Source organism: Myotis daubentonii, chromosome 5, assembly GCF_963259705.1.
Source record: "Myotis daubentonii chromosome 5, mMyoDau2.1, whole genome shotgun sequence".
NCBI lineage: Eukaryota > Metazoa > Chordata > Mammalia > Chiroptera > Vespertilionidae > Myotis > Myotis daubentonii.
In genome coordinates this window covers 48,985,474-49,012,946 of record NC_081844.1, presented here as the reverse complement: position 1 = coordinate 49,012,946, position 27,473 = coordinate 48,985,474, and the positions used below count along the sequence as shown (strand labels likewise).

General features: G+C 38.3%; 1 protein-coding gene across 4 annotated transcripts in view; it reads left to right on the top strand.

Moving 5' to 3' along the window:
• The window catches only part of FSTL5 (follistatin like 5), a 596,568-nt gene that overhangs the window by 535,340 nt on the left and 33,755 nt on the right, over window positions 1-27,473 (top strand). For all 4 annotated transcript variants that reach the window (XM_059697754.1, XM_059697753.1, XM_059697752.1 and 1 more), the window contains 2 exons: window positions 4,714-4,821; window positions 10,823-10,947. In XM_059697754.1, the coding sequence (XP_059553737.1) occupies window positions 4,714-4,821; window positions 10,823-10,947 (233 nt within the window). The remainder of the gene's footprint in view (window positions 1-4,713; window positions 4,822-10,822; window positions 10,948-27,473) is intronic.

Sequence of the window (27,473 nt, the reverse complement as noted above, 5' to 3'; positions counted from 1 at the left end):
AGTTTCTTCTTTAATTTATCTAAATTCTATTTTTTGCAACCATGTATAATTTCAGTATGTGGAAGTCTTTAGATAATGAGTTCCAAAAGTCTACTACCTGCTGGGTAAAATATTGCATCATTATATTTGTCTTAACATTACCATAGAGTATGTAAATTTTAGTTCCCAAAAGTACATGCTTAAAGGTGAATAATGAATATCTTAAATATTATTATACTTGAAAGTAATTCATCTCATAGTTTCTAATTTCTCAAATCTTTTTCTAATTTAAAAACATATAAGGGATAGATTTTATGGATTTAGATATTGAACCCTCTGTTTTACAAGTTAATAATTCAAGTAATATAGAAATATTTCTAACTAAAAAAAACTACATTTGAAAAACTTTACTTGTGATTTAAAGCTTTATCTATATCCATGGTTATAGTCAACTTCAAAGTACAAAGTGTCAACTTCAAAGTACAAAGTTAATTTTATTAAAATAAAGCATCCTTTCTTAATCTGACCACTTTTTTGTATCCAAGTGAAATTAGACTTTCTGATTATGTGCTGTACCTGGTTATTTATTTATTTTAATCTGAATATATTATATAGAGGCAACTAACAATATTACTTATAATCAAACGTTAATCATCTCCCAACAGTGAAGTCCAAAATCAAAGTGCCTTATTATTGGGGGAAAAAGAGAAATATAACCTTATATTTATTTAAATTTAATCTTTCAGGCTTTCTTTGTCAGTCAGATTAAAGTAAGTCTCTAGTGTTTCATACTGACCTTATCTAGGAAACCACATTTCTGACTTTTTCTTTTGCATATATTGACTGTGTGGATTGGTATTAAATAAACATTTTAGGACTAAACATTTAAAAAATTAAACAGCATTGTTACACTTTATTAGTAAAATAAAAAATAGTTTCTTAACAACATAAGATCTTACAAACTCCATGATAAATTATTACCATTAGGGTATATTTGTTTCCAGTATTATTGTTTCCGTATTATTTCTACCTGCAGCTTTAAAATAAAAGGTCACACTTTTTAAAAAGAATCTACACCCTTGGTATTGCTTTAAACATCAAATGGCTCTTGCTTTTCTTCTTATAGAAAATTTTTGTAAGAATGTTATACAGGTGATGTTTTGCTCTATAAACGATTAACTAATAAACAACTGACCCCATTTTGTCTTCCATGGAGCAAAATCAGGTTCTGCTTGGATGCAGCAGTGGCTTATTGTAGCACCTCACGAGTATTCTTAAGTGTCATCAGCAGTCTCCTCTAGCCATTAGCACATTATCTTGAGAATCTACATCATTAGTTTAAATTAGGTTCACTTAATTAGCCAGCTGGTACTCTCCTTGTCAGACTGATAAACAAGCTGTGCCACACTGTTCCTTCGTGTCAAGATTAAACCCTAAGCCTGTGTATCTTTCTCTGTTGCTATTCCCAGAATTTCACCCTTACAATATAAGCCATCTTTCTAGAAGCTGATACAACTGCTCTGTAACCTGTATAGCATGCTTTTAAAATTTTTTGTATTTGTCATATCCCCTCAGGAAATATTGATGAATTTGTATACCTATAGGTATATTGGGATTTTGAGGGAGTTAAGGTTTACAGGTCAAATCAACAAAGGAAAGAAAAACCCTGATAGTGCCAGTAAATTGCACCCTTAAACAATGTTTTAAAATAGTAAAGAAAAATATTTATATCAATATATTTATAAAGCTGCAACAAATAAAAATATCACATTATATAGCATGTGTTGAACATATTTTTACAAAGCAACAAGATAAGAAATTAATTCATTATAATATATCACTCTGAAAATGGTACTTACATGAATGATTAAGAAATACAGACTCTGGAACCTGAAACATGTAGATCACTACTATTAATTAATTATAACAAAATTAATTAAGTTATTTGAAAGACCTTTGTGAAAATGTTGAATAAATCAATAAATTTTTTGGATGATGAGTTATGGCTTACTTACCTGAATATGACTAGGCCAACCATAGTCTACTATGTGTACAAAATTATAGTGTTTATGATATGGAAGAGAAATTTCCAACTTATGATATCAGAAACTTTTATTTAAAAAAGTCTTACAGGATTACTCAGTAGGTCGAAACTGATCTTCTTTGTTCTATTTTGGTGAGGATTAAAATCACCTGCTTCAAATAAGTCTTATCTTCTATAGGCTTCTCAAGGCAAAGTTTGAAAACAATTTTTCTGGCAAAATAATATTAGTAAATAAATGCAAATTTATACGAAGCAATAAATGAGCATTCTATGAGGTTAATTTTGAGGTGAAAGATGAGCATATATAAAATGCTCATATTCATATTCTTAAACATTGTATTTTAACTGATATCATTTTTGGTATAAATGGCTGGTGAATTGGAGACATCAAGGGAAGAATAGTAGGTGAGGGTGTTTGAGGAAGAAGATTGGGGAGTGGCAGGTCAGGGAGTTATTATAAGGAATTTTAGGGTTTACTCTGAGAGACATGAGAACACTTTGTAGTGTTGTGGACAGATTAGCGTCATGATCTGTCTAATGCTTACCCCCCAAAATAAAATCACTCTGATAAATCTGTTGATAAAGTTGATGAGTATAAAGTTATAAGGTAAAAGTCATGTGGTGAGGTTAGAGATGATAGAGGCTCTGTGCATGGTGGTAGCAGAGGAGGAGCCAGAAAGAGGTCAATATCTGGAAGGCAGTGTATTCGTGTTTCCTGAGGTTGTGAGATATGGGAGGGAGAGGGCAGTCAAATATAATAGCATATTTACAATCCTTTCCATAAAATGTGGAGAAATATTGTAACTATTTCATTACACAGAGATTTACAGGTTTAATTGTGGAAAGGAAATTATTTTAAAAAGTGTCAAAAATAGCACCTTTCTTTTTTTACTAGCGAATGGTTTAAATTTACTGATAATTTAGAGTAATTCCCAGAATATACTAGCAGACATTTTGTAAAATCCAACATATGTAATTTATTCCTTTCAAAAGTGGATGATGTAAGTAGGAAAATATCTGTTTGGTGTGTGTGTGTGTGTGTGTGTGTGTGTGTGTGTGTGTGTGTTTTCCTGAAAATTATGTTATGACAAGATTAATCTGGAGAAGGTTGTTTGGGAATAATTTCATCATTGTTATATTATTTTGTTGATGAAAACCATATAAATGTCCCTTCTGTAAAATGTGTTATATCTGCACAATTGAAAATTTGTAAACTGATTTTTCCCAAGACTTAAGCATTTTCCAATAAAATACGTTAGATGTACTTTCCTTCATTTTGAGCTGCATATCTAGTCAGAAGCTAGGCTTGCGGCTGGCGAGCACAGTGGCAGTGGCAGGAGCTTCTCCCGCCTTCCACAGCAGTGCTAAGTGGGCCTAAGCAGGCAGGCAGACATCCCCCAAGGGGTCCTAGACTGTGAGAGGATGCACTTCAGGCTGAAGGACCCCTCCTCCCCCCAGTGCATGGATGTTGTGCACTGGGCCTCTAGTAATTTTATAATATATAGACTAGAATATGCCATGTAACCATCCCTAACCTTTGGAGCGGCTGGGAAACTTTGTATTTGTCGAAGGGCAATGAAATTAGTCATTGTCCCTAAATCTCTGGTGCTTATCTTCCCTGAGAGCATTGCTGCCCATCTAATACCAAAACAATACCATATTCTATTAGCAAGAAAGAAAGGGGTGAGGACATTGATACAGAAATACTTAAATAGGTCTTTTCAGAAGTCTAATAATTACTTCGGTAATCCAAAAACAGAGATGAAACACAGGGCAAGGTTTTAGAAAAAGAATACTTTAGTAAGACTAAATTGCCAACATGCTAGTTAAAATGTGAATCTCCATATGTTCAACCACAAAGGTAGTTTACCTTCAACTAAACCCACTGAGAAAAGGATTAAGTTATGAACTAGGACTTAGGAAATTCTCTAAGGATATTCAACAGAGCTTTGGAAAGAAATACTTTCAATATTGAATAAAAGCTGTTTTATTGAATACAATTTGTTTTGTGTTATAAAATTTATCCATGCAACTACTACAGCAAATTACTTTGAAAAGGGCTTAGCTTGTAATATAAATAGCTTAAAATTAAAGTGAGTGAAATAACTGCCTGGAAGCAATTTATTTTCTGGAAGTTTTATTTTAAGTTAATGCTAAATATTATAAATATTAGCAGAAAAACACATTTACCATATCATGTATGGTACAAAAAATTGCTTCTCCTTGTTTCTGTGATTTTAGATCTCTCATTAAGGAAAATAACTTAGGGAAACTGTTACTAGAGTTACAATCACATCTCATATTATTAGTGTCTTAGCATTATAGATGGTCAACGTTGGGATGGAAAAAACCTAATAGTATATAAACTTAGTTCTCACCTGTGTTCAACACCTGATTAAAATGCACATGTTAATCACTTATATCTTGAGTTTTTTAAATAGCTTCTCCATGACATACAATTTGCATAGGTAATGAGTGAACATAAGACTTTATAAAATGGCATAAAAACATGTTTGAGTAAAGTATCACATTTCCAAATTAATCAAGTAAGAGTTTAGAAAATTAGGTAATTAGCAACATACATTTTTAATTTGACATCTAAACTCTTGAATTCTTCTGTAATTTCTGGCCTAGTTTTTAATAATGTTTCAGTGTGTAAACATTTTTTTTTCAACTCCTATTTATTGCAGGCAGTAAGCACAGACCCTGTCCCAGTTAAATTACACTATGACAGATCCCACGATCAGGTCTGGGTGCTAAGCTGGGGTACCTTGGAAAAGACTTCTCCAACACTTCAGGTAAGTCCATTTCACTATATTTGATCAAATAATGACCGTTAAACCTTTAGCTATCTCATCAGGTATTTATAACCACTTAGCAATTATATTCTTCCACCTGAGGCCTGTACTTTAATCACATCTAGATCTGCACAGAAAAAAGGTAAAAGAAAGTTGATTTCTCAGCATTTTTTTTATTGGAAAGTATTGTAGGACATATTTATCAAAGGTTGGATGTATATGCTACAAGCATAGCCTGTGATGACAAAAATGATACTGCTTGGAAAAAACAAGTTGAAATTTACCTTTCAACAGTTTCCTGCCTCCCTGCAAGTTTCATAAGAATTTTTTTTTTAATTTCAGTTTCTCTTTTCAAAACAGGGCCTATTGGGTGGGGTACATGAAACAGAGACCAGGAGAGGTAGACAAAGTCTCAAAGCAGATCTCCACTTTTCTCCAAACAGCTAGTATTTTGTTATGTGAGCACGGACTCATTTCTAATTAGGAATTAATGTGGTGTCATTTTGTGGAACTTGCTTCTGTCTTGAAGTTGCTAATATGAGAATTTGACAGATGCAGAAAAAATATAGCATACATTTGACAATGACTGTTTGGCACTATCTTTAGATTTTTGGATTTTTAAGTTTAAATAGAAAAAGGGAGAGAAAAGGGGAAGGAATGTTTGGCCCTGAAACTGCAAATTTTCTATTTCTAAACCACCTTGTGATTAGAGCACCACCTTGTACATGTCTCTTCTTACAAAGTCTTAAGTCATTCATCTCTGGCCAGTTTTCAGTAAATCTGTTGAATGCAATGTCATTTTTAATTAATGGTCATGTTAATGTTTTTGAAGTATTTTCTGTATTACAATATTTAACTTACAAAGAGCAGATTTATTGAAATGAAATATTTTAATGCAACTATCAGATTTAATGGTTTATTTTATATTTCACTAGGAATATGTGTCATGTGAAGCATCTAAAATATGATACAGTATTTCAGTTATTTATTGCTGCAAATCAAAGCACTTCAAAACTTGAGGTTTTCAACAAAATTCAAGGATGACCTACCACTCACAAATTCTGTGGCTTGGCAGTCTAGGTGTTTCTGCGGGCAAGATCAGGGAGCTCAGGACTCACTGAAATGCTGAAATCATTTGTTAATAACAGCTGGAAGGTCCAAAACGGCCTCACTCCTACCTCTGCCTGTGGTGGTAGTACTTAGCTGGGTGTCTTGTGTCTCTTATATGTGCCTGCTCATCCATTGGACTGACACCTTCACAGCATAGTGATTCCAGGTTACAAGATACTGGAAGTCGCCAGGCCAGTTAAAATCTGGGCTTCAGGATTTATTTAAGTAACTTCATTCAGCCTGTTGATGGAAGCAAGTTACACGGCCTGCCTAGATGAAAAGGGATGGAGTAACAGCCAGTCTCTTGATGGAAAGAGCACAATCTTCACGGTGGACCGCTGTGTGGATGATCTGCCACAATATGCTCATAGGCTCTGATTATTTGAGAGTTTGTATTTAAATATAATCTTGACAAGATAAATAGAATAGGTATGATTTAAAGATAACTTTAGGCAAACATCTTTAATAACATATAGAAAACGGGGAAAAGTATTTTTATAAGTGTTTAGAAACTTTCCACACATTATTCAGCCTTCTCAAAATGGATTCTCTTTCTCTGAATAAAAAAAAAAAGAGAGGGAATTATGCTAATAAGATTTAGTGAATTTTTAAAACGTTTTCTGGCACACTTGAAAATATGAAATAAAATTTAGGAGGTGAGAAATATTCTTAAAATAGTATGTACAAGAAAATTTATTTACATAAAGTTTGTGTGTGTACACACATCTATGTGTATGTAGATGGTGGGTGATAGATGATAGATAGATAGATAGATAGATAGATAGATAGATAGATAGATAGATAGATAGAAAGATAGATAGATAGAAAGAAGGAAAGAAAATGCAGGGTCTCTAGATCAGAGAATGAATCATTTCTTACCCAGGGAGCATGTTAGCAGCTATTCTCCAGCCCCAACCCCCATCGGGTGATGTGGGGAAGACCAATGTTACCCTGCAAGTGCAGCACAGTTGTACTACAGGAAAGGACCCTGAAGATATGTGTCCCTACGTTTTTTTAGGCTGCTGCCCTCAGCCCATCCTCTCCTGTGAGAGACAGAGATTATTACTCAGAAATATATACAAATCTTGTCCTGGGAGGGAGGGGCAAGAATTGGTTCAAAGGCCTTAAGTCTCTAAATATCTCAGGAGCAAAAACACCACCTCTAGCATCCCAGGCACTTTTGCTGACGTCATCCTTTAACAAAGTTTGCCAGTGCTCTTTGCTCAGAAAGACCTGACTCTGCAAAAATGTCAAATATTCATAGATAATTGTCTCCCAACAGAACAGGTTTATCAGGAAACATCCCCAAAGAAAATGGGTTCTAAGATTTGTTTGAAAATGGGGACACTTTTCCTTTGGATAAATGGAATTCACCAGATCAAAAACATGAGCATGCTCTCACTTTTGCCAGAGTGTCTATGCCACATGCTGAAAGGTTAGGCTAGAAAGAGAGATTGATGCTAGGATGTAAAAGCTAGTAGGCAACTTATTGGCCTTAATGCAGTGTATCTTTCAATGGTGCCCACTGACCCTTGAAGGAGCAAAACCATTTTATTAAGGACCAGAAAGCCCTGCTTACATCCCTTCTTCTTTGTTTTCCTTTTGATTATTAGTAAATCTATTAATCTTTGCCCATTATGAAAGCAAAATTTATTATTTCTGTGTTATTTACAATTATTAAATAAAAGCCCATGTACTGTAATTTTAGGTATGTAAGACAATGATTTTTCCAATTAGTGTTCTTAAGTGAGTTCTCAAAGATTTATCAGGGTTATTTTTTTAAGACATCAGGCCTGATAAAAATTTAAGAAATGCTGTCCTAAAAATCATGAGTCTGTCATCTGCACAGTTTTACAATTTCTCTGTAATATCTTTTCAAATGCAAAACAATTGGAGAAGAAAATATCTCCAAGAAACAACTTGGAATAAAGTCCTTAGAGTTGCTGTTGGTCAGAAAGTAGGCCACGGCCTGATGGGGTGACATTGGGAGGGGGAGGCTCTGGGCCTGTGGAAGGCATCACCGTAGAACGACCAATGGCAGGCCGCCATTAGGGATGAGCCAGGGTTGCTGAAAGATGGGGCGTATTGATTAATGTGCATCAGACCAATCTGTGCATCCTCGCATTTAGTCGTCTCAGTCCCGGATCTGGCCATCCATCACGCCCTGCTCAATTCCAGCAGTGAGAAGGACCCAGAGCCATCAGGGAACAAAGTCCAGATAGCGGGGAGCTAGGGAGTGGCCTTGTGTTTCTTACAGCCAGGACTATGCCAAGCACATAAGTGATGCTCAGTTAATAGGCCTTCGGTGGCATGAAATATTTTTGCATCAGTAGTTTTGGGAAGGTTGGGATGCATTACCCATATTTTAGTATTGTATGAATATTAAATTCTTGATGCCTGGAAACTACTTAGAACACATCTTGACATACAGCAAGCTCTCAGTAAATATTATTATTGCTTCAGTCTAAGTATTATTAATTTCAAATACAAGTACATGCATTTTGAGTTATACACTATATAATCAAAAGAGAAAAAAATTGGGGCGTTCTTCTCTATTACTCTGTTCACCTTTATTAAAGTCTTGCAGACATTATTATGAATAGCTACAATCCCAGTGCCAACTTTCTCACTGATATTCATTTAAAAAAAGCAATAAAACACACCAATATAGCCTTGTTGGTGTTGCTCAGTGGTTGAGCGTTGACTTAGGAACCAGGAAGTCACGATCCCATTCCCAGTGAGGGCACATGCCCTTGTGGGCTAGACCCCCTATTTGGGGCATGCAGGAGGCAGTCGATCAATAATTCTCTCTCATTATTGATGTTTCTGTCTCTTTCTACCTCTCCTTTCCTTTCTGAAATCAATAATAAAAAAATATATTAAAAAGACAAATAAAACAAATAAAAAAAAAAAACAGGTATAGTGTCTTTAAGGTTGTTATCAAGACTTCGGTTCTCTCTCCTTCAGGCACATGCTGAGCTCCTTTTGGTTAAGTGGTCCTGGCAAATGAGAGCTGCTGTGGATGGAAACGTTTGAGGTAGTCAGCTGCTCCTTCAGTGTGGAACACTGAGAGAAAACAGTAGATATCCTGCCAGATTCCTCAGGGAACATAACATGTGTGGAACAAAATCTTTATTCTCGAAGCCACTAAGACTTAAAGCTCTGTTTCCTGTTATGTTGTTGTTGTTTTTTTAACTGTAACATAACGGAGCCATCCTAACTTATAATAATTTATACGTTTTTACTGAGCATGGCAGTTTTCAGTGGAACACAGTGAATATATACTCACTTGAAAGAAAATTAACCTTTCAGATTAAAAGTCCCCTAAAAATTAAAATGCTATTTACTCCTGTCATAAAAACTAAAGGAAGAGACTCAGTTTGGAAGGAGAGAGTCAGTCAATACTTTAGGAAGCTAAATTTGGGGACCATATGAAAAAGGGGGGAGGCAGGAAGATACTTTAAAAAGCTAACAGAACAGTAGATGTGCAGCAGAAACAATAAAAAAACAACAACAACAAAACATGTGGAGGTATGAGAAACTGGAAAAAAAAAAAAACCCTAATAGAATTTGATGAATAATAGAATATTCTATATCATAAAAGCCTAATATGCTAAGTGTCTGGTCGTCCAGTCGGCTGTTCAACTAATCAAAGTGTAATATGCTAATGAGATTAAGGCCACTCAACCGCTCGGTATGACATGCACTGACCACCAGGGGGCAGACAGTCAACTGGTCAACCAGTCACTATGATGTACACTGACTACCAGGGGGCAGACACTCCAACCAGTAGGTTAGCTGCTGCTGGGGCCCGGCTGATCGGGACGAGCGAGATGGTCCGGACACACCCTGGAGCCCTCCTACAGCCCCTCCCTGGCTGGCCAACCTCCCGTGTCCCTCCCTGACCCCGATTGTGCACCAGTGGAATCCCTCGGCCTGCCCTGCACCCTCTCACAATCTGGAACCCCTCAGGGGATGTTGGAGAGCCGGATTCCATCCAATCTCGCTCAACGCAGAAGCTTGGCTCATGCCTGGAGAGCACAGCGGTGGTGGCGGGAACCTCTCCTGCCTCCATGCCATCACTAAGGATGTCTGACTTCTGCCTTAGGCCTGCTCCCCAGGAGTAATGGGCCTAAGCCATCAGTTGGACATCCCCTGAGGGCTCCTGGACTGTGAAAGGGTGCAGGCTGGGCTGAGGGCCCCCCCACCCCACCCCAATGCACGAATGTCATGCACCGGGCCTCTAATGAGTAATAAACTTTAAATGTAGTTATCTTTTCTTTAATGGACTATCAAAGTTTTAAAAACCAATTAATGAATAGTTGGAAAGAAGAAAGCTCTGATTAAAACTTACTTAAATCTGTTATTTTAAATTTATATATAAGAGGAAACAGTTTTAAAATAAGATTTTATCTGTTCTGGGATTTCTAAGATCTAAACTATTTGATATGATTTATTTTGGAGTTTTCAGTGCCATGCTTTCCCTTCTGTTCCATGGGAGGACCAGTTTTTTGTTCATCAATTAGAGCTCAACAGAGTTATTTTTTTAAAAAAGGAAGAAAGCTAACATCTTATTTACATATGTATGCTTGCTTTTATTATTCTCATTATAGCAAAGTTAATTTTTTATAATACAGTCATTGTTTAATACATTCATCTTATATTTTAAGCAGGAACTGTTCAAGACAAATAATTGCCTTTTTTTTTCTTTGTAAAAACTGAAGTTTCTACTTTGAAAATAAGCAATTACAGAATTCCAATTTGCTTAATAATAAAGAGTGTGGCAATAAAGAGTCCGTGCCAGAGATTCTTTTCTTGTCTAAATACACAGAAAGCTGATGCTATTAAGGGAATGCATTGCCAAGATCTAAGCAGGGTGTGTTCTGTGTAGGTAATAACCCTGGCCAGTGGGAATGTGCCTCACCACACCATCCACACCCAGCCCGTGGGAAAGCAGTTTGACCGAGTGGACGACTTTTTCATTCCCACTACCACACTCCTCATCACCCACATGAGGTAAGTGCTGAAATGAATGATCAGTTTTAGATTTCTCTCTAGTCTTGACAGAAAGCCACAAGAAACCCTAACACATTTCAGTTACACAAACGAGACACACAAAAGTGCGCATGATTTAGTTTTGTCTCATGTGCTTGATGAATTTTTATTTATCAACATTAGTGATGAATTTTCTGCCATATATTTCTTCCTAAGCCCAATAGAGAAATGAATTTATAAAGACAGTTGCTTTTTTTAATTATTGATTTCAGAGAGGAAGGGAGAGTGAGAGAAAGACAGAAACATCAATGATGAGAGAGAATCACTGATCGGCTGCCTCCTGCACACCCCACACTGGGGATTCAGCCCGCAACTTGGGCATGTGCCCTGACCAGGAGTCAAACCATGACCTCCTGGTTCATAGGTCTATGCTCAACCACTGAGCCATGCATTTTTAAATCAAATTTTTAGTTAATATTTTTGCCAATACTAATAAGTAGGGTCTTATTAGGCTTTTGCAAAAAACTGACATTTGAGTTGAAATGAAATGTTTGAGGTCTTCTGCATTTTGAGAAAACATGGTGTTGGCATGTTCTACCTCTCTGTATTTAACAAGAGGTGAGAAGGTAGAAATTTCTAGTGAATCACACCAAAGTTTCATGGAAATCAGTTAAATGCTTAAAAGGGGGATACTTTGGATAAGTCACAATTTCTAGGATTATGTATCTTCACAATTTATTGAAAAATTTTAAAAGTATTGCTTAACATGTTATTGAATCTGAACTCAAGTAATCTTTTGACCTGCTTCTCAAGTGAATTCTCATGAGGGTGAACTGCTCCAGCTATGTTCTGTGAGCCAGTGTTTGATTGCAGTGTATATGTGCTTCCCTTATATTCAATTGAAAATGATCTCATCTTAAAGTTCAAGTTGTAAGAATTCTGAAAGAATGAAAAATTCAAGTTGCAAAATTAAAAGGTGAATTAATGCCGAAACCAGTTTGGCTCAGTGGATAGAGCATCGGCCTGCGGACTGAGGGGTCCCAGGTTCGATTCCGGTCAAGGGCATGTACCTGGGTTGCAGGCACGTCCCCAGTGGGAGATGTGCAGGAGGCGGCTGATCGATGTTTCTCTCTCATCGATGTTTCTAACTCTCTATCTCTCTCCCTTCCTCTCTGTAAAAAAATCAATAAAATATATTAAAAAAAAAAGTGAATTAATGAAGCAGAATTGTGGCTCACAGTCAAGACATTATATATAAACTGGTTTTGGTTCAGCGAAGTATGTAAGAGTTTAAGTATATTTCTCAAGCAGTTGACCATTATTTCCAGATTGCCTAGTATATGCTTAGCAATAAAGTGATTAAAAACATAAGTACTACCACAATTATTACATGCTTATATGGAAAATAAGTAGAACTAAAAAGTATATTATTTGCCTTAAGTAATAATAATTTGTAAGGTCTGGCTGCAAACACTATAATAATTCAGAAACTAAAGAAATCAGCATATGAACTGAAAATGGTACCACTTGTTTTTATTCCTACTACCACATACTGTATCAATAATTTAATATGTAACACTTGCTTTTATTTACCCCATTATCCTATTTCCCATTACTCTGTTTAATATACTATTATCAGCTTTGGGTTTTTTAAAAATGCATTGTTAATACACTTATTTAGGGCAAAAGCCCTGTGGTTATGAAACAAATAGGGTCAAGAGTGTATAGTTTTAGGTATTTCTTTTACCTTACACTAAGTAACTCGTGTCATTATGATAAAACAAAAAACAAAAAACTTCCAAGGTAGGAGTTTAACTTTGGATGCAGTAAGTGTTATGTGCAATTCTGTGTTTGTATGTATAGTTGATTTACTTTCAGAACACAACATCTGTTTAGGGTCAACATGATTATGACCTTCTGGGATTTGGAGCTAATGATAATTAGAAGAACATCCATATAATGTGAATACATATAAGGCAAAATTGCATTTTAGTTATTTCTATATATTATGAGAAACACCCAAAAGTATGCCTGAGTGTATTTGTAAATGTCTTTTCCCCCCCCCTTTTAGGGATGTATAGTGAAATGTGTAAGTGTTTTGCCAATACTTGTAAGAATACTAAATTAAATTATAGCAATCCTACCTGCATATAGATCCCATTTTAATGAAAGTGAATGATCAAATTTCCTATTGCACTTCAAAATAATTACTCCTGTTACTAAAGTGAAGAGTAAGTGTAAAAAGTAGCATTCCTTTACAGAAATAAACTATTAAATATGTAAAGTATTTTTAACATATTGAGGATTTGTTCCACCTTAGGAAAACCTGAGGGATAGATATGATATGGTCCTTTCTCCTACCAATTTCACGTACCATGCATGTTTTTCTAACAAAATTTCACGTGTTTATATGTTTGTTACTGAAATTTACCTTGCTATGAATTGTGTTTTTCAGCATTTGAGATGATTTTCTCACTGTTATACCTCGCATATATTTCCAGGTCAATCAGAAGGTCTGACTCAGAATATGTTTTTAATTAATGCTACTTTTCTTCCTGTGACCTCTCTGCACATCAATCTGTTTTTTTTCCCCCTCAGATGGCTACACCCTCATTTCAAATAATTTATATCTCCTGTGTCTGAAAAGCTCCTGGACAAGTGTCAGGATTTTATATCCTTAGTGCCTAAAAACCTGTAGGCACTTAATTCATGTTTCTCATAGGAATGGAGATAAAGAAGGAAGAAAGTGCTGTACAGTTTCCTAAACCAGAATATATAGTATCGAGGGAAGAGCTATATATCTTACACTCCTGACTGCATTTCTCAGTGTGTAACACAATATCAAACATGCAGCGAGCTCCGCCTCAGGAGCACATGCATTGTGTGGGGCAGCGAAGAGCAGGAATAAGAACTTACATCTCCTGGCAGGCAGATCTGAGCCTGCATGTCCAGCAACACCATTTGCCATGGGCTCTTGTGGCATTTGCCAGCTTACTTCCATTTTTTCCAAGGGTCGGCATAAAACACGTTTGAATATGAAGTTGCCTATAATAGTTTGTCCGGACTACTCATAATCTACACTGGTGCAGGGAGTCCCCTGAGATTAGTTACAATTTTGCTAAAAGTCTCTATTTTCCCCTGTTTGGTTTCTTATCGTTATTTTTTCCTCCGTTTTTTCATTTATTGGTGTCTATAATTCTCAAACTTCTTTAATCCAGTCTGTCAAATATATCAAGACTTGAGGAATTTAAGAGAACCAAAATGTCTTTATAAACCTATATTAAAAGATAAACTGGGAGTTAAAAAAACAAACACAAAAAAACACTAATCAGTCTTCACAAGACAGTTTGAAATTCTCAGCACTTTAAAAACCCTTGAGAACCTAATTTAGGTCCCTTTTGAATGGCCTGAGGAATTTGAATTTCAGGAAACTAATATTACAATTTAAGAAATATTTGATAAAGGCCTGGTGCCATCCACTCATTCAGCTCCTCACCTTAATTCAATCACATTCCCTGAGTGCCACAGCTTACGCCACATGTAATTATTCCTATTTCATATTCTAGAGCAGTGGTTCTCAACCTGTGGGTCGCGACCCCTTTGGGGGTCGAACGGCCCTTTCACAGGGGTTGCCTAAGACCATCGGAAAACACAATATATAATTACATATTGTTTTTGTGATTAATCACTATGCTTTAATTATGTTCAATTTGTAACGATGAAAATGGGGGTCACCACAACATGAGGAACTGTATTAAAGTGTCACGGCATTTGGAAGGTTGAGAACCACTGCTCTAGAGTAAGAGCTTATTAGTGAAAATACCCCATTTTTGTTTTATTTGTACCTTCCTTCTCCATAGAAATTAAAAGACTACCTGAGCCCTAGGCTGGGGATTAATCAGACACACCAATGCTACACTGTGTTTGATCTAAATCAAAATGGTCTTTAGCACTGTAGTGTTCTGGTTACTGTACCAAAAGTCTGTCCCTGAGTTATTAGTTCTTAAATATGAACGTTTGTCCAGGCGATAATGCAGAAAAACTCCAGAGCAGCATGCAACCATTTGTGAGCCCCACTTGTGAATATGATTAACTAAACTCCCTGGCAGGTGAGAGAGGTTGCATTATTAGCCTGTCTCCCCAGTAGTTCCAGCTACTTGCTGAGCTTCTGAAAGGGACAGAATAAATGCTTATTGACCAAGTTTATTTTTAAAGGTTATTAAAACTCTATAGTAGATTTTTTTTTTTTTTGCTTTTTATTGAATGTATTGGGGTGACACTGGTTAACAAAGTTATACAGGTTTTAGCCGCACAATTCTACAGCACATAATCTGTACACTGTGTTGTGTGTTTACCATCCAAAGTCAGGCTCTACCCATCATCATTTATCCCCCCTACACCCACCCACCAACCCCCTCCACTGTGTATGAGTTGGTTAATTCCTCCCTCCACAATTATTTAGGGAAAATTTAAATTACTTAAAATTTAGTTAACAACAATTTTCTGATGATTATTAAAAATATACCTATTTAAGTTACTATAAGTATATGTTTTAAGAATATTTTATCTATTATGTTTTGTTAATTTTCACAGAAATGATTCCATTGAATATTTAATAAATAATGTATTTTTTACATTAGTAATTCATTGCACAATTCAGTTAACTGGCAATGTATATTAACTAGGTATTCATTTTTCAGATTTGCAGTTAATAGGGAATTTTCTTTAAAAACCTTAAACTTCAATAAGTAATTCATAAATCACGAATCATAATTCTAAAGTTAAAGAGGTTATCCAGTGCAAAAGAAGTGTGTTTTGCAATGATATGAGAAATATATATTTCATATATGAAGAATTTAAATTTGGAATTTTTTCTATATAAAAATATATAGATAGGTAATACTAAAGATAAACTGTTAAAATGAATATACATATATAATTTTCAGAAGAACCAATTATGTCTATTGAATATTATAAAAATTAAAATAATTCATTATTTTTCAATCAAAAGTATTCTACAGGTGTAAAGCAAAATATTTCATTGTTCTACTCATAATTTATATCCAAAGCACTAAATTATTATAGTATCATTACAAGCAAATAGATGTATTTGAATAATATTATAGTTCTAGTACTCTTAAATTTTTTATGATATGGATAATGCATGGGGAATTTAGTGGTTTTTGTTATAATTTTTTAAATTAACCATAAATTAAAAAGTAATTTGAAAATACATTTGGCACATCTACACAATGGAACACTATGCTGCTGTAAAAAAGGAAGGAACTCCTACCATTTGCAACAGCATGGATGGAGCTGGAGAGCATTATGCTAAGTGAAATAAGTCAGTCAGAGAAAGATAAATATCACATGCTCTCACTCATTTGTGGATTATAATGAACAACATAAACCGATGAAGAAAAACAGATGTAGAGACAGAGAAGCATCGATCGGTTGCTCAAAACTCAAAGGGAAGGTAGGGGATGAGAGGGAGAGATCAACCAAAGGACTTGTATGCATGCATATTAGCCTAAGCAATGGATGTGGACAATAGGGGGTGAGGGTGAGGGTGAGGGCAGGATTGGGGAGATGAGAGGACATTGGGGGGATATGGTCACATTTGTAATATCTTAATCAATAAAGGGAAAATAAAAAAAAGAAAATACATTTTTTTGAGAAAAATGGTGTTGCTATCATTGTGTTAAATTTCAAAGCAATTAAATTCATAAAGAATGGACACTTGCTAGAGAAACCAAGATGGTGGCATAGGTAAACACCGGAAATTGCTGCCTTGCACAGCCACTTCAAAAATACAACTAAAAGACAAAACGGACATAATCCAGAACCACAGGAAGGCTGGCTGAGTGGAAATTCTACAACTAGAAGGAAAGAGAAAAGCACACTGAGACTCAGAGGAGTTGCGGTGTGGAAGTAAAGTGCAGAGGTACAGAGGCAAATATGAAGAGGGCTGGAAACTGGAGACGCGCTTGTCTTTTTCAGCCTGGAGGGAGTCTCAAGCTCCTGACTGCTCTGAACTCCGGTTCACGGTGAGTCTCTGGGGACCCAGACTCATACTGGGAGAAATTGGACTGTCTGGCATCGGTCGGAACTCTAGGGCGGCTTTCTCTCAGAGGTGCTTGCAGTGATTACTGGGACACTGAGAAGCGGGGCCTCTTAGGGCAAGGCTGAGGATCAGCCATAGCTGCTTGCTCCACCCTGTTGAGACCCCGCCCCACCCAAGCTGTGCGCAGAGGCTTTTGCATATGAAAGGCCTGGCCCTTTGCAATCTGAAAATTACCTAACAAACTGCAGCTGGGTCAGAGAGACCCAGAACTTCCAAAAGAAGGCCCAAAGCCCCACAGCAGCTTGCATTGCTTCACAGCTGGGCTCCTGCTGGGTAGCCTCAGGCAGAGGCTAAATTAGCAGCTCCTTAGAGATCCAAGAGCCAGTGTACCTAGTGGTCAGAGTGGGACCATCCAGATTACAACTCCTCAGATCCATAAGGGACACACTCAGGGGGCAGACTCAGTGAGCACCAAAGCCCCACTGAAGCAAGTCTTGCCCCAGAAGGGTGTCTCCAGCACGGAAGTTCTCCCACTGTAGACACAGCTGATTCTGACAGCCAATCAGCCTGGAGGTCAATTCCTCCCAGTGATACCTTCAACAATCAAGGCTTAACTACAACAAGACTGTGCACAAAGCCCACAAAGGGGTGCACCAAGAGTGTCCACCTCAGGTAATTGGGGAGGTTGAGCCACTGGGCCCTATAGGACACCTAGCACAGAAAGCCACTCTATCAACACAGGGAAGCATAAGAAATGCGTAGACAAAGAAACAGGTTACAAATGACAGAAATGGAGGAAAGCAAACTACTGGATATAGAGTTCAAAACCATACTTTTAAGGTTTTTCAAGAATTTTCTAGAAACCACCAATAAATTTAGTAAGACCCTCAATAAGTCTAGTGAGACTACCAATAAATTTAGTGAGACCTTGGAGGTTATGAAAAAGGACCAACTAGAAATTAAGCATACACTGCCTGAAATAAAGAATATTATACAGAGTTCCAAACAGCAGACTAGAGGATCGCAAGAATCAAGTCAAAGATTTGAAATACGAAGAAGCAAAAAACACCCAACTGGAAAAGCAAAAGGAAAAAAGAATCCAAAAATATGAAGATAGTGTAAGGAGCCTCTGGGACAACTTCAAGCGTACTAACATCCTAATTATAGGGGTGCCAGAAGAAGAGAGAGAGCAAGATATTGAAAACCTATTTGAAGAAATAATGACAGAAAGCTTCGCCTACCTGGTGAAAGAAATAGACTTACAAGTCCAGGAAGCACAGAGAACCCCCAACAAAAGGAATCCAAAGAGGACCACACCAAGACACATCATAATTAAAATTCCAAGAGCAAAAGACAAAGATAGAATCTTAAAAGCAGCAAGAGAAAGTCAGTTACCTACAAGGGAGTACCCATACGACTGTCAGCTGATTTCTCAACAGAAACTTTGCAGGCCAGAAGGGAATGGCAAGAAATATTCAAAGTGATGAATAGCAAGAACCTACAACCAAGATTACTTTATCCAGCAAAGCTATCATTCAGAATTGAAGGCCAGATAAAGAGCTTCACAGATAAGAAAAAGCTAAAGGAGTTCATCACCACCAAACCAGTATTATATAAAATGCTGAAAGGTATCCTTTAAGAAGAGGAAGAAGAGGAAAAAGGTAAAGATACAAATTATGAACAACAAATACACATCTATCAACAAGTGAATCTAAAATTCAAGTGAATAAATAATCTGATGAACAGAATAAACTGGCGAATATAATAGAATCAGGGGCATAGAAAGGAATGGGCTGACTATTCTCGGGGGGGAAAGAAGTGTGGGGGGTGCGGGAAAAGATTGGACAAAAATCATATACCTATGGATGAGGACAGTGGGGGACGGAGGGTAAGGGCAGAGGGTGGGGTGGGAACCGGGTGGAGGGGAGCTATGCGGGGAAAAAGAGGAACAACTGTAATAATCTGAACAATAAAGATTTAATTTAAAAATAAATAAAAATAAGGTAAAGCTTAAAACACACACACACACACACACACACACACACACACACACACACACACACACACAGGCCTGATTCTTCCTTTCCCTTACTCATTGAGATACTCTAGTATGGGAGGGCAAAAAAAAAAAAAAAAATACCTTGCCAGATACATGACTTGCGACTGTTCTCTTCCATTCTGTGTATTGTCTTTGGATGCATAAACTTTTTTAATTTGCATGAAAAAAGAAGAATGGACACTTGCATAATTGATTGTTATATGTTTGGTACCATTCTGAAAAGAAAAATTTGAATGTCAATTTCTCATCATGACATGTATAGATTACAACTTTTTCTGCAAGTGCTACTAGAGTTTGTATATAAGGAATGAAAAACAATTGGTTTTCAGGAATTTATCATGTTATCATGGGTTTCTTTTGTTTGTTTGATTTTAGTTCTGGGTAAAGATTAGACGATTGAGAATAACTGAGAAAATAAAAGAAGCTAATGAGATGGCAGATATCCAAGCAATGAGTGATGAAATGTTTGCATGGGACCACCCTTGAAATGTTTTTTATAATTCTTCCAAAAAATGATTTCTTTTTGGTTAGTGGGGGACAAAAATGAAAGCCAAGGTGGGAAAGCAGAGATGGGAAATTTGATACAGCTAATGCACGATTCCAAGAAGGCCAGAAAATATAAGCTACAACAAATGCAAGAATTAGCAAAAGTCTTTCTTAAAGCTTTTGATTGTCAAGAATAAAAATAGTTGGAAGGTAGAGAATAGAATAGCAGCAAGAAATTTTCACCTAAGATACAGCTAACATTTGGGCTACTTAGAGCTATAAGTAAGGAATTGTTTAACATTTTCATTGACTAAATCATGTATTCAATGCAATTTAAATCAGGTACCACTTAATGAGCAAAGATGTATTTATATCCTGACACTTGAAACATTTGCAAATCATGCGTTCTCTAGCTCTTGTCCTCTCTCAAGTTAGAGTGCTTGGACTAGAGGCCAAGGTAATCCCATCTAGTTCAAGCATGTGGATGTCAATTGCCACAAAGGATACTTATAGTAAATACAAGAAGGAAATTACTTATTCACATACCACTCCAGGACTAGTCCTATACGTAGAAAGGGAAGATGCCAGCTTAGGTGATGCTATTTTAGGTGCTTTGAAAGGCTAGCTTCCCCTTTAAGTCACCCCAAACGCCACCATTTGATTATGTTGCCTAGAATTTCAAACTCCTTCTCTTGTTTCTTTCAGTTATATTTCTCTAGAGATCCACCTTTAAAATGTTTCTATTTCTTGAGAGAAAAAATGGAGCAGTTAGAAAACTGATTTCTTTATTATTGTTATTTTTCTGTATGGGTTGATTGGTTGATTATACAGTTTCTTAAATTTAATGTTTATAGGAGAGGGAGGGATGGAGAGAGAGAGAGAGAGAGAGATAGAGAGAGAGAGAGAGAGAGAGAGAGAGAGAAGTGCCAAGTCTTTCATTCTAAGGGCAGGATTTTAGGGGAGGGCCCAAGGGAGAATCTCAATAGAGAGCATCAGCTTCCCAGGTGTGTCTCCTCAGTGTTCCAGTCTCCACCGATTGTTCCCTGCCAGGACAGGGGTTCAATAGTGACTGCATCTGGTGCTGATGTCAGACATGGCATTGTTCTGCCTGGTTTTGCTGCTTTTCTGGGTGTGAAGCTGAAACACAACTGAGGCCTAGATGTTAACTCTAGTTTGACCAAAATTCTGTCTCTCTGGTCAACAGACCTGAGGCTCTGTCCCTAAGATTATCTGATGCGGGTCAGAAGCTCATTATCCTGAGGGCTTAATGCTAAAGGGAGTGGTTGTGCAAGGGCTTCATGCGAGTGGCATGAGGCTATTTCTCTGGCCCCCTTGTTCCTACCACATGAGGCGACATGCTAAGGGAGGAAAGGTCACCCTGGGAGTGAGGCCCTTGTTTTCCCAGTTTCGCCCATTGCTAGGTACCTGCCGGGAGCCGGTCCATCCTTGCTGTTTCAAGGGACCTGGCATATATGGCATACGGTTCTTAATATGCTTGCTCACCTTCTTGGCGCTGTGTTTTAACCAAGGTCACCTCTCCGAGAAAGGTTGAATCCCCAGGTAGGGATTTTCCCCTGAAGTTAGGGAGGGAATAAAACCCCTCAACTAAGTGCCAGGCGGGTAATTAATCCCTTTAACTACGAACAATCATGCTTAAACTACATAATCTTTTCTCCCTGGAATGGAGATAAGAAACGCCCTAACCTTTGTAATAGAAATTGACAGGATTAGAATCAACTAGTATAAATACAGATGCAACAAGACAACAACAGACAGAATTTAGAACACAGAACTAGAGACAGAAGAACTTCGCTGGAGAGAGCATGCCTGAGGATCCTGGAGAGGGACTGGCCTCAGAGCCTAGAGACAGAGCCTAGCGGGAGAACATGGCAAGGGATCCTGGACTGAACCTGACTACAGAGATTGGCAGGAGAACCTGACTGGAACCTGGACACTGAACCTGACTGGAGAGCCTGGACAGAACCTGGCTGGAGAACCTAGCGAGGGAACATGGCTACAGAACCTCGCTGGAGATCCGAAGCAGACCCTCTCTGGAGATCGAGACCAGAACTTGGCTAGAGATCCTGGCTAGGCTGCTGATCAACTGAACACTGTCTCCGTGCCCTTCCTTCTTCGCCGACTCCGTCCACACCTTTGGGGACCCCTGGACCCGCTGGGGTTGGACCCCGGCATATGGCGCCCGAACAGGGACCCCTAGGTAAGCGCCCCGCACTCGGGACGGATAGGACTCCACCATAGGAAAAGGGTGGATAGTCTTCGCCGACTCCGTCCACACCTTTGGGAACCCCTGGAACAGGATTCCCCTAGGTAAGCCCCCCTCCCCCATTGAGAACCCCCACACTCGGGACGGTTCAGACTCCACCGTAGGAGGAGGGTGGATAGTCTTCGCCGAATCCGTCCACACCTTTGGGAACCCCTGGAACAGGATTCCCTTAGGTAAGCCCCCCCCATTGAGAACCCCCACACTCGGGACGGATAGGACTCCACCAGGGTGCTACAGACCCCCCTATAGAGGATAAATAGGGTAAGAAGGTGGATAGTACAGAACTTAGATTGAGAAGATGTGCCATACTGAGTCCAAAGAAAGAAGACTCTGTATTGATCTTTAGATTAAGAAGATGTGCCATACTGAGTCTAAAGAAAAAAGACTCTGTATTGATCTTTTAACACATATGCCTGCTAGCAGAAGAATTAAGGTTACTCCCAGTCAGACAGAACGTTTTATACAAGAAATATGTCCATGCTTTTCTGAGGAAGGAAAGGTGCCGGAAAGGTAAATGTAGAGGCATGGGAGAAGGTAGGCCCAAGGAGCCTTATCCTTAACCCCACTGCAGCCTTTCCACCCCGGGAAAGTGCAGGATTGGCAAGCTCTCCCTGGTCTGATAGATCAGGACTCAGGTAATAACAGAAAGTGCCAATCCTACTCTTAAAATGGATACAAGAGAGCATTTGAGGTTTTTCTTTTTAATGCCTGCTTTTAAAAAATAAAAAAGGGGGAATTTGCCGGGAGCCGGTCCATCCTTGCTGTTTCAAGGGACCTGGCATATATGGCATACGGTTCTTAATATGCTTGCTCACCTTCTTGGCGCTGTGTTTTAACCAAGGTCACCTCTCCGAGAAAGGTTGAATCCCCAGGTAGGGATTTTCCCCTGAAGTTAGGGAGGGAATAAAACCCCTCAACTAAGTGCCAGGCGGGTAATTAATCCCTTTAACTACGAACAATCATGCTTAAACTACATAATCTTTTCTCCCTGGAATGGAGATAAGAAACGTCCTAACCTTTGTAATAGAAATTGACAGGATTAGAATCAACTAGTATAAATACAGATGCAACAAGACAACAACAGACAGAATTTAGAACACAGAACTAGAGACAGAAGAACTTCGCTGGAGAGAGCATGCCTGAGGATCCTGGAGAGGGACTGGCCTCAGAGCCTAGAGACAGAGCCTAGCGGGAGAACATGGCAAGGGATCCTGGACTGAACCTGACTACAGAGATTGGCAGGAGAACCTGACTGGAACCTGGACACTGAACCTGACTGGAGAGCCTGGACAGAACCTGGCTGGAGAACCTAGCGAGGGAACATGGCTACAGAACCTCGCTGGAGATCCGAAGCAGACCCTCTCTGGAGATCGAGACCAGAACTTGGCTAGAGATCCTGGCTAGGCTGCTGATCAACTGAACACTGTCTCCGTGCCCTTCCTTCTTCGCCGACTCCGTCCACACCTTTGGGGACCCCTGGACCCGCTGGGGTTGGACCCCGGCAGGTACCCAGGCTTTCCACCCTGGTCGCCTTCCGTAGCTGACCTACAGTCCTTACTCTGCTCATGCCTGTCTAACTACAGGAGAATAATATAAGAATGTGTGTGTTAGGTGTCATTAAATCTGCTCCAACTCCTGTCAACCCTGTGAATGAGTGATGTTCACTATGTCAGGTCCTCACCAGCCCTGCTCAGCTCCTGCAGACCTGTCCCTATGGCTTCTTGTTTGGAATCAATCTATCTCTCATTTAGTCTTCCCCTTTTCCTTCTGCCTTCTATTTTCCCCAGCATCATTGTTTTTCCAAAGAACCCTGCCGTCTCATGATGTGCCCCCGGTAGAACAGGTTTAGGATGTAAGAGTGCTTGCAGTTACATATGACAGTAAGGAGCTAAGGGTTAATCCTGTTTCAGATCTATCATAATCCTGACAGCCAATGGCTATGGCTCCACTGCCAGAGATGAGGAAAACTGAAATAAGTAGTGGTTACCATTCTGGCAGCCTGAAGAGAAGTCTATAGCACTCCTTTTCTGCTATAAATTATAGCAAGGAAATGATTAAGAAGGGATTGGGTTTGATATATGTTTCCTTAAAGCTTCTCCAAAGGAAAAATAAACATTCTGTGAAAGTGAAAGTAAAGTGTACCATACTCCCTCGTATTTTATCAAATCTGTTAAAGCAAAATTATATATATACGTGGCTAGCCATATATCAAAACAACTCTATACTTGTGACTTGATGCATGGGCAGGCCAGGTGTATGGAGATACAATTCCAGCACTAAAATTGTCTGTTTACATTGAAATCCTAGCACGTCAGAAATTGAAAATATCAAATATTCAATACATTTTTAGAAGCAGTGTAGTCTGAGGATAATAAGCAGCAATCAAAATTGTTTCAAAAAATGGTTCTTAGATGAAGATCTCACAAAATCACAATTCAGTGAAGTTCAATATTTTTCTTACCTTCATACTTATGTGCTAATTACTCTCACAAAGAGAGAAAAACTCATAAACAAACAAACAAAACAATTCCAAACATCCCAGAAGTTAGAGCTCTTTCTATCTGTAGTCTCTCAAACGGTGAATATCTGAAACATTTATAAATTCTGAAACTATGACCTTCTCTTTCTCCAGTTTCTTTGCTTCTTCATCCCCTCTCTCTCCTACACATAAATACTAACTAGATTGTCAGCACCTACTATCCTTACCTCCCCACAACCTAGGGTCTGCTATATCTGAAAAAGAGAACGTTCATAAATAGTTTATTAAGCAAACTATATATATATATATATATGAACATACATATACAAATCATTTTTGGTAAACCTTCCAGCATTCTTATATTTGTGCAAAGCTTCTTCTACATAAATACTTGATAACTTTCTTCACCTTATTTCTAAAAGAAATAAACACACCATACCCTTCAGGCTTTGATCTATAATGCCATTCTTCTTTTTCATTATGCTTACTGGTTTTGTCTTTATTTTAAGCAGTAGTTTCAACCTTCATTACCATATTGTGCAGCCCAACAGTGAGTGTAAAACACTTAGACAGAAAATCACTGAGTGCTTAAAGCCAAGTATTGTATGTTTGTGCTCAGCTTGGTATCTTGATTACTGCTTGAATTAGAGAATCCTGTCTGCTTTCCTGCTTGGCCCTGTGTTAACAATTAAAGAGCCTGTGTCCAACGTGTATGAACCAAATAAACCAGCACCTCTTTTGACAGAATATCACTTAGTCATATTAGTAGCCTGCATTTGTTATGTAATATTTTTGTTGTATGGGGAAATGAGGTTGGATTTAAAGAGCAAACTATATTCAAAATATGTAGATTACTTTTTTTTTAAATAAAATGTTTTGTTCGGGTATGATGACTAGACATCTAGTCATAGTATTTAATAAAACCTCCAAATAGATTGATACTATAGCAATCTTTTTACTGAGAAAATCAATGAAGCACTAATGACATAGTTTAGAAACACTCTACAGTGCAGATCTGACTCTTGAGTTTTATTATGCAAAGTAAAATAGCTCTTGCATCTTCTCTCAGAGGTCCTTATGCGAACTCATCAAAGTGTTCAGTAAAACATAGGGCTATCCATTCGATAGGATCCAGTAATCTCTTAAGGAGACAGCACATTTCTAGGTGCTTTTTTCCTTTGTCACATATGACTTAGGGTTTTGCTGGAAATGGTAATTCAATTATTTTACCCTCAACAAAAAAAATGGCATGGTTGCATAGATTACTTGTCTCTCTGCTAGGCAGTGTCAACCAGTGGTCATTGGCACCAGTGCAATTCCAACAGGAATTCCCTATTTGGGGTATGGGTGAAAGGGGAGACTTTATTCAGTGCAAACAGATAAGTTGTGATATAGCACATCTATGAAACAGCACACCTGTGGAACACCTCAATAGTGTTAAAACTCAACTATTAAACAGCAAGGCTGTAGAACAGCATGGGTGTACAGTGGCCCTCAGGTCAGGGCACATGTTGGAGGCAACCAATTGATGTGTCTCTCTCACATCAATGTTTTTCTGTCTCTCCCTTACCTTCCACTCTCTCTAAAAACCAATGAAAAAAAAAATGTCCTCAGGTGAGGATTAACAACAACAAAAACAAATATATATATATATATATATATATATATATATATATATATATATATATATATCATGTACATGATACTAAAAATATTTTAATAGGTCATTGGTTTATGTATCTTTATATTGGCTAAACACATCTTCCCAATTCATTGCATACAGACTTAATTTGCTTGGTAGTTTTTGACATCAAAAACTCCACTTCCGCCGAAACCGGTTTGGCTCAGTGGATAGAGCGTCGGCCTGCGGACTGAAAGGTTCCAGGTTCGATTCCGGTCAAGGGCATGTACCTGGGTTGCGGGCACATCCCCCAGTAGGGGGTGTGCAGGAGGCAGCTGATCGATGTTTCTCTCTCATCGATGTTTCTAGCTCTCTATCTCTCTCCCTTCCTCTCTGTAAAAAATCAATAAAATATATTAAAAAACAAAACAAACAAAAAAAAAACTCCACTTCCACCCTAGCTGGTTTGGCACAGTAGACAGAGAGTTGGCCTGTGAACTGAAGGGTCTTGGGTTCGATTCCAGTCAAGGGCACATGCCCGGTTTATGGGCTCCATCCCCAGTAGGGGGTGTGCAGGAGGCAGCTGATCAGTGATTCTCATCTTTGTTGTTTCTATCTCTCCCTCCCTCTCCCTTCCTTTCTGAACTCAATAAAAGTCTATTTAAAAAACAAAAACAATTCTACTTCCATACAAATAATAATTCATACTGGGAAATAATGGAATTTAATTCTGAGATTTGACCACAAATGATTTTGATAAGAATGCAAGTACAGTGGAATAAAAATCATTTGGCAATAGTTATTTGAGATGTACATTATTATAATAACTTAGTATTTTATATTTCATAAATTTGCAAAAGATATACTGTTTAGGCATCATTATTTGAGTCCTTCTGAAAACAGAGATTGCATTAATCTATTTGTTATTTTCTGAGTCTGATCTGTGCCCTGCCAACAATATTTATATTGAAAATCCTTTTAAAGATACTACCTCTTATCTGATTTTAAAGTTTATCCATTTTACCATATTTTACTATTTTAAAACTAGAGGCCTGGTGCATGAAATTCTGCACTGGGGGGGGGGGTGTCCCTCAGCCATGCCTGCACCCTCATGCAGTCTGGGACCCTTCACTTCTTACTGCCCACCAGCTCACTGCTCCTTACCACTCGCCTTCCTGCTTCTCCCGCCACCGCCACTGGGCTTGCCAGCCATGAGCCTGGCTTCTGGCTGAGTGGCGCTCCCCCTGTGGGAGCACACTAGCCAGTAGAGGGCAGCTCCTGCATTGAGCGTCTGGCCCCTGGTGGTCAGTGCTCATCATAGCGACCAGTTGTTCTGGTCGTTCTGCTGTAATGGTCGCTTAGGCTTTTATTATATAGACTAGAGGCTCAGTGAACGAATTCACACACCAGGGGGGGTCCCTCAGCCTGGGCTGCACCCTTTATCAATCCCTCAGGGACCACTCGGGGGATGTAGTAGTGTGTGAAATGGCAGGCGGCCGGGGAGGAGCCCGAGCCTGGTGCCGCACCCGCTCATCCCAGTCCTGGGGCGCTTGC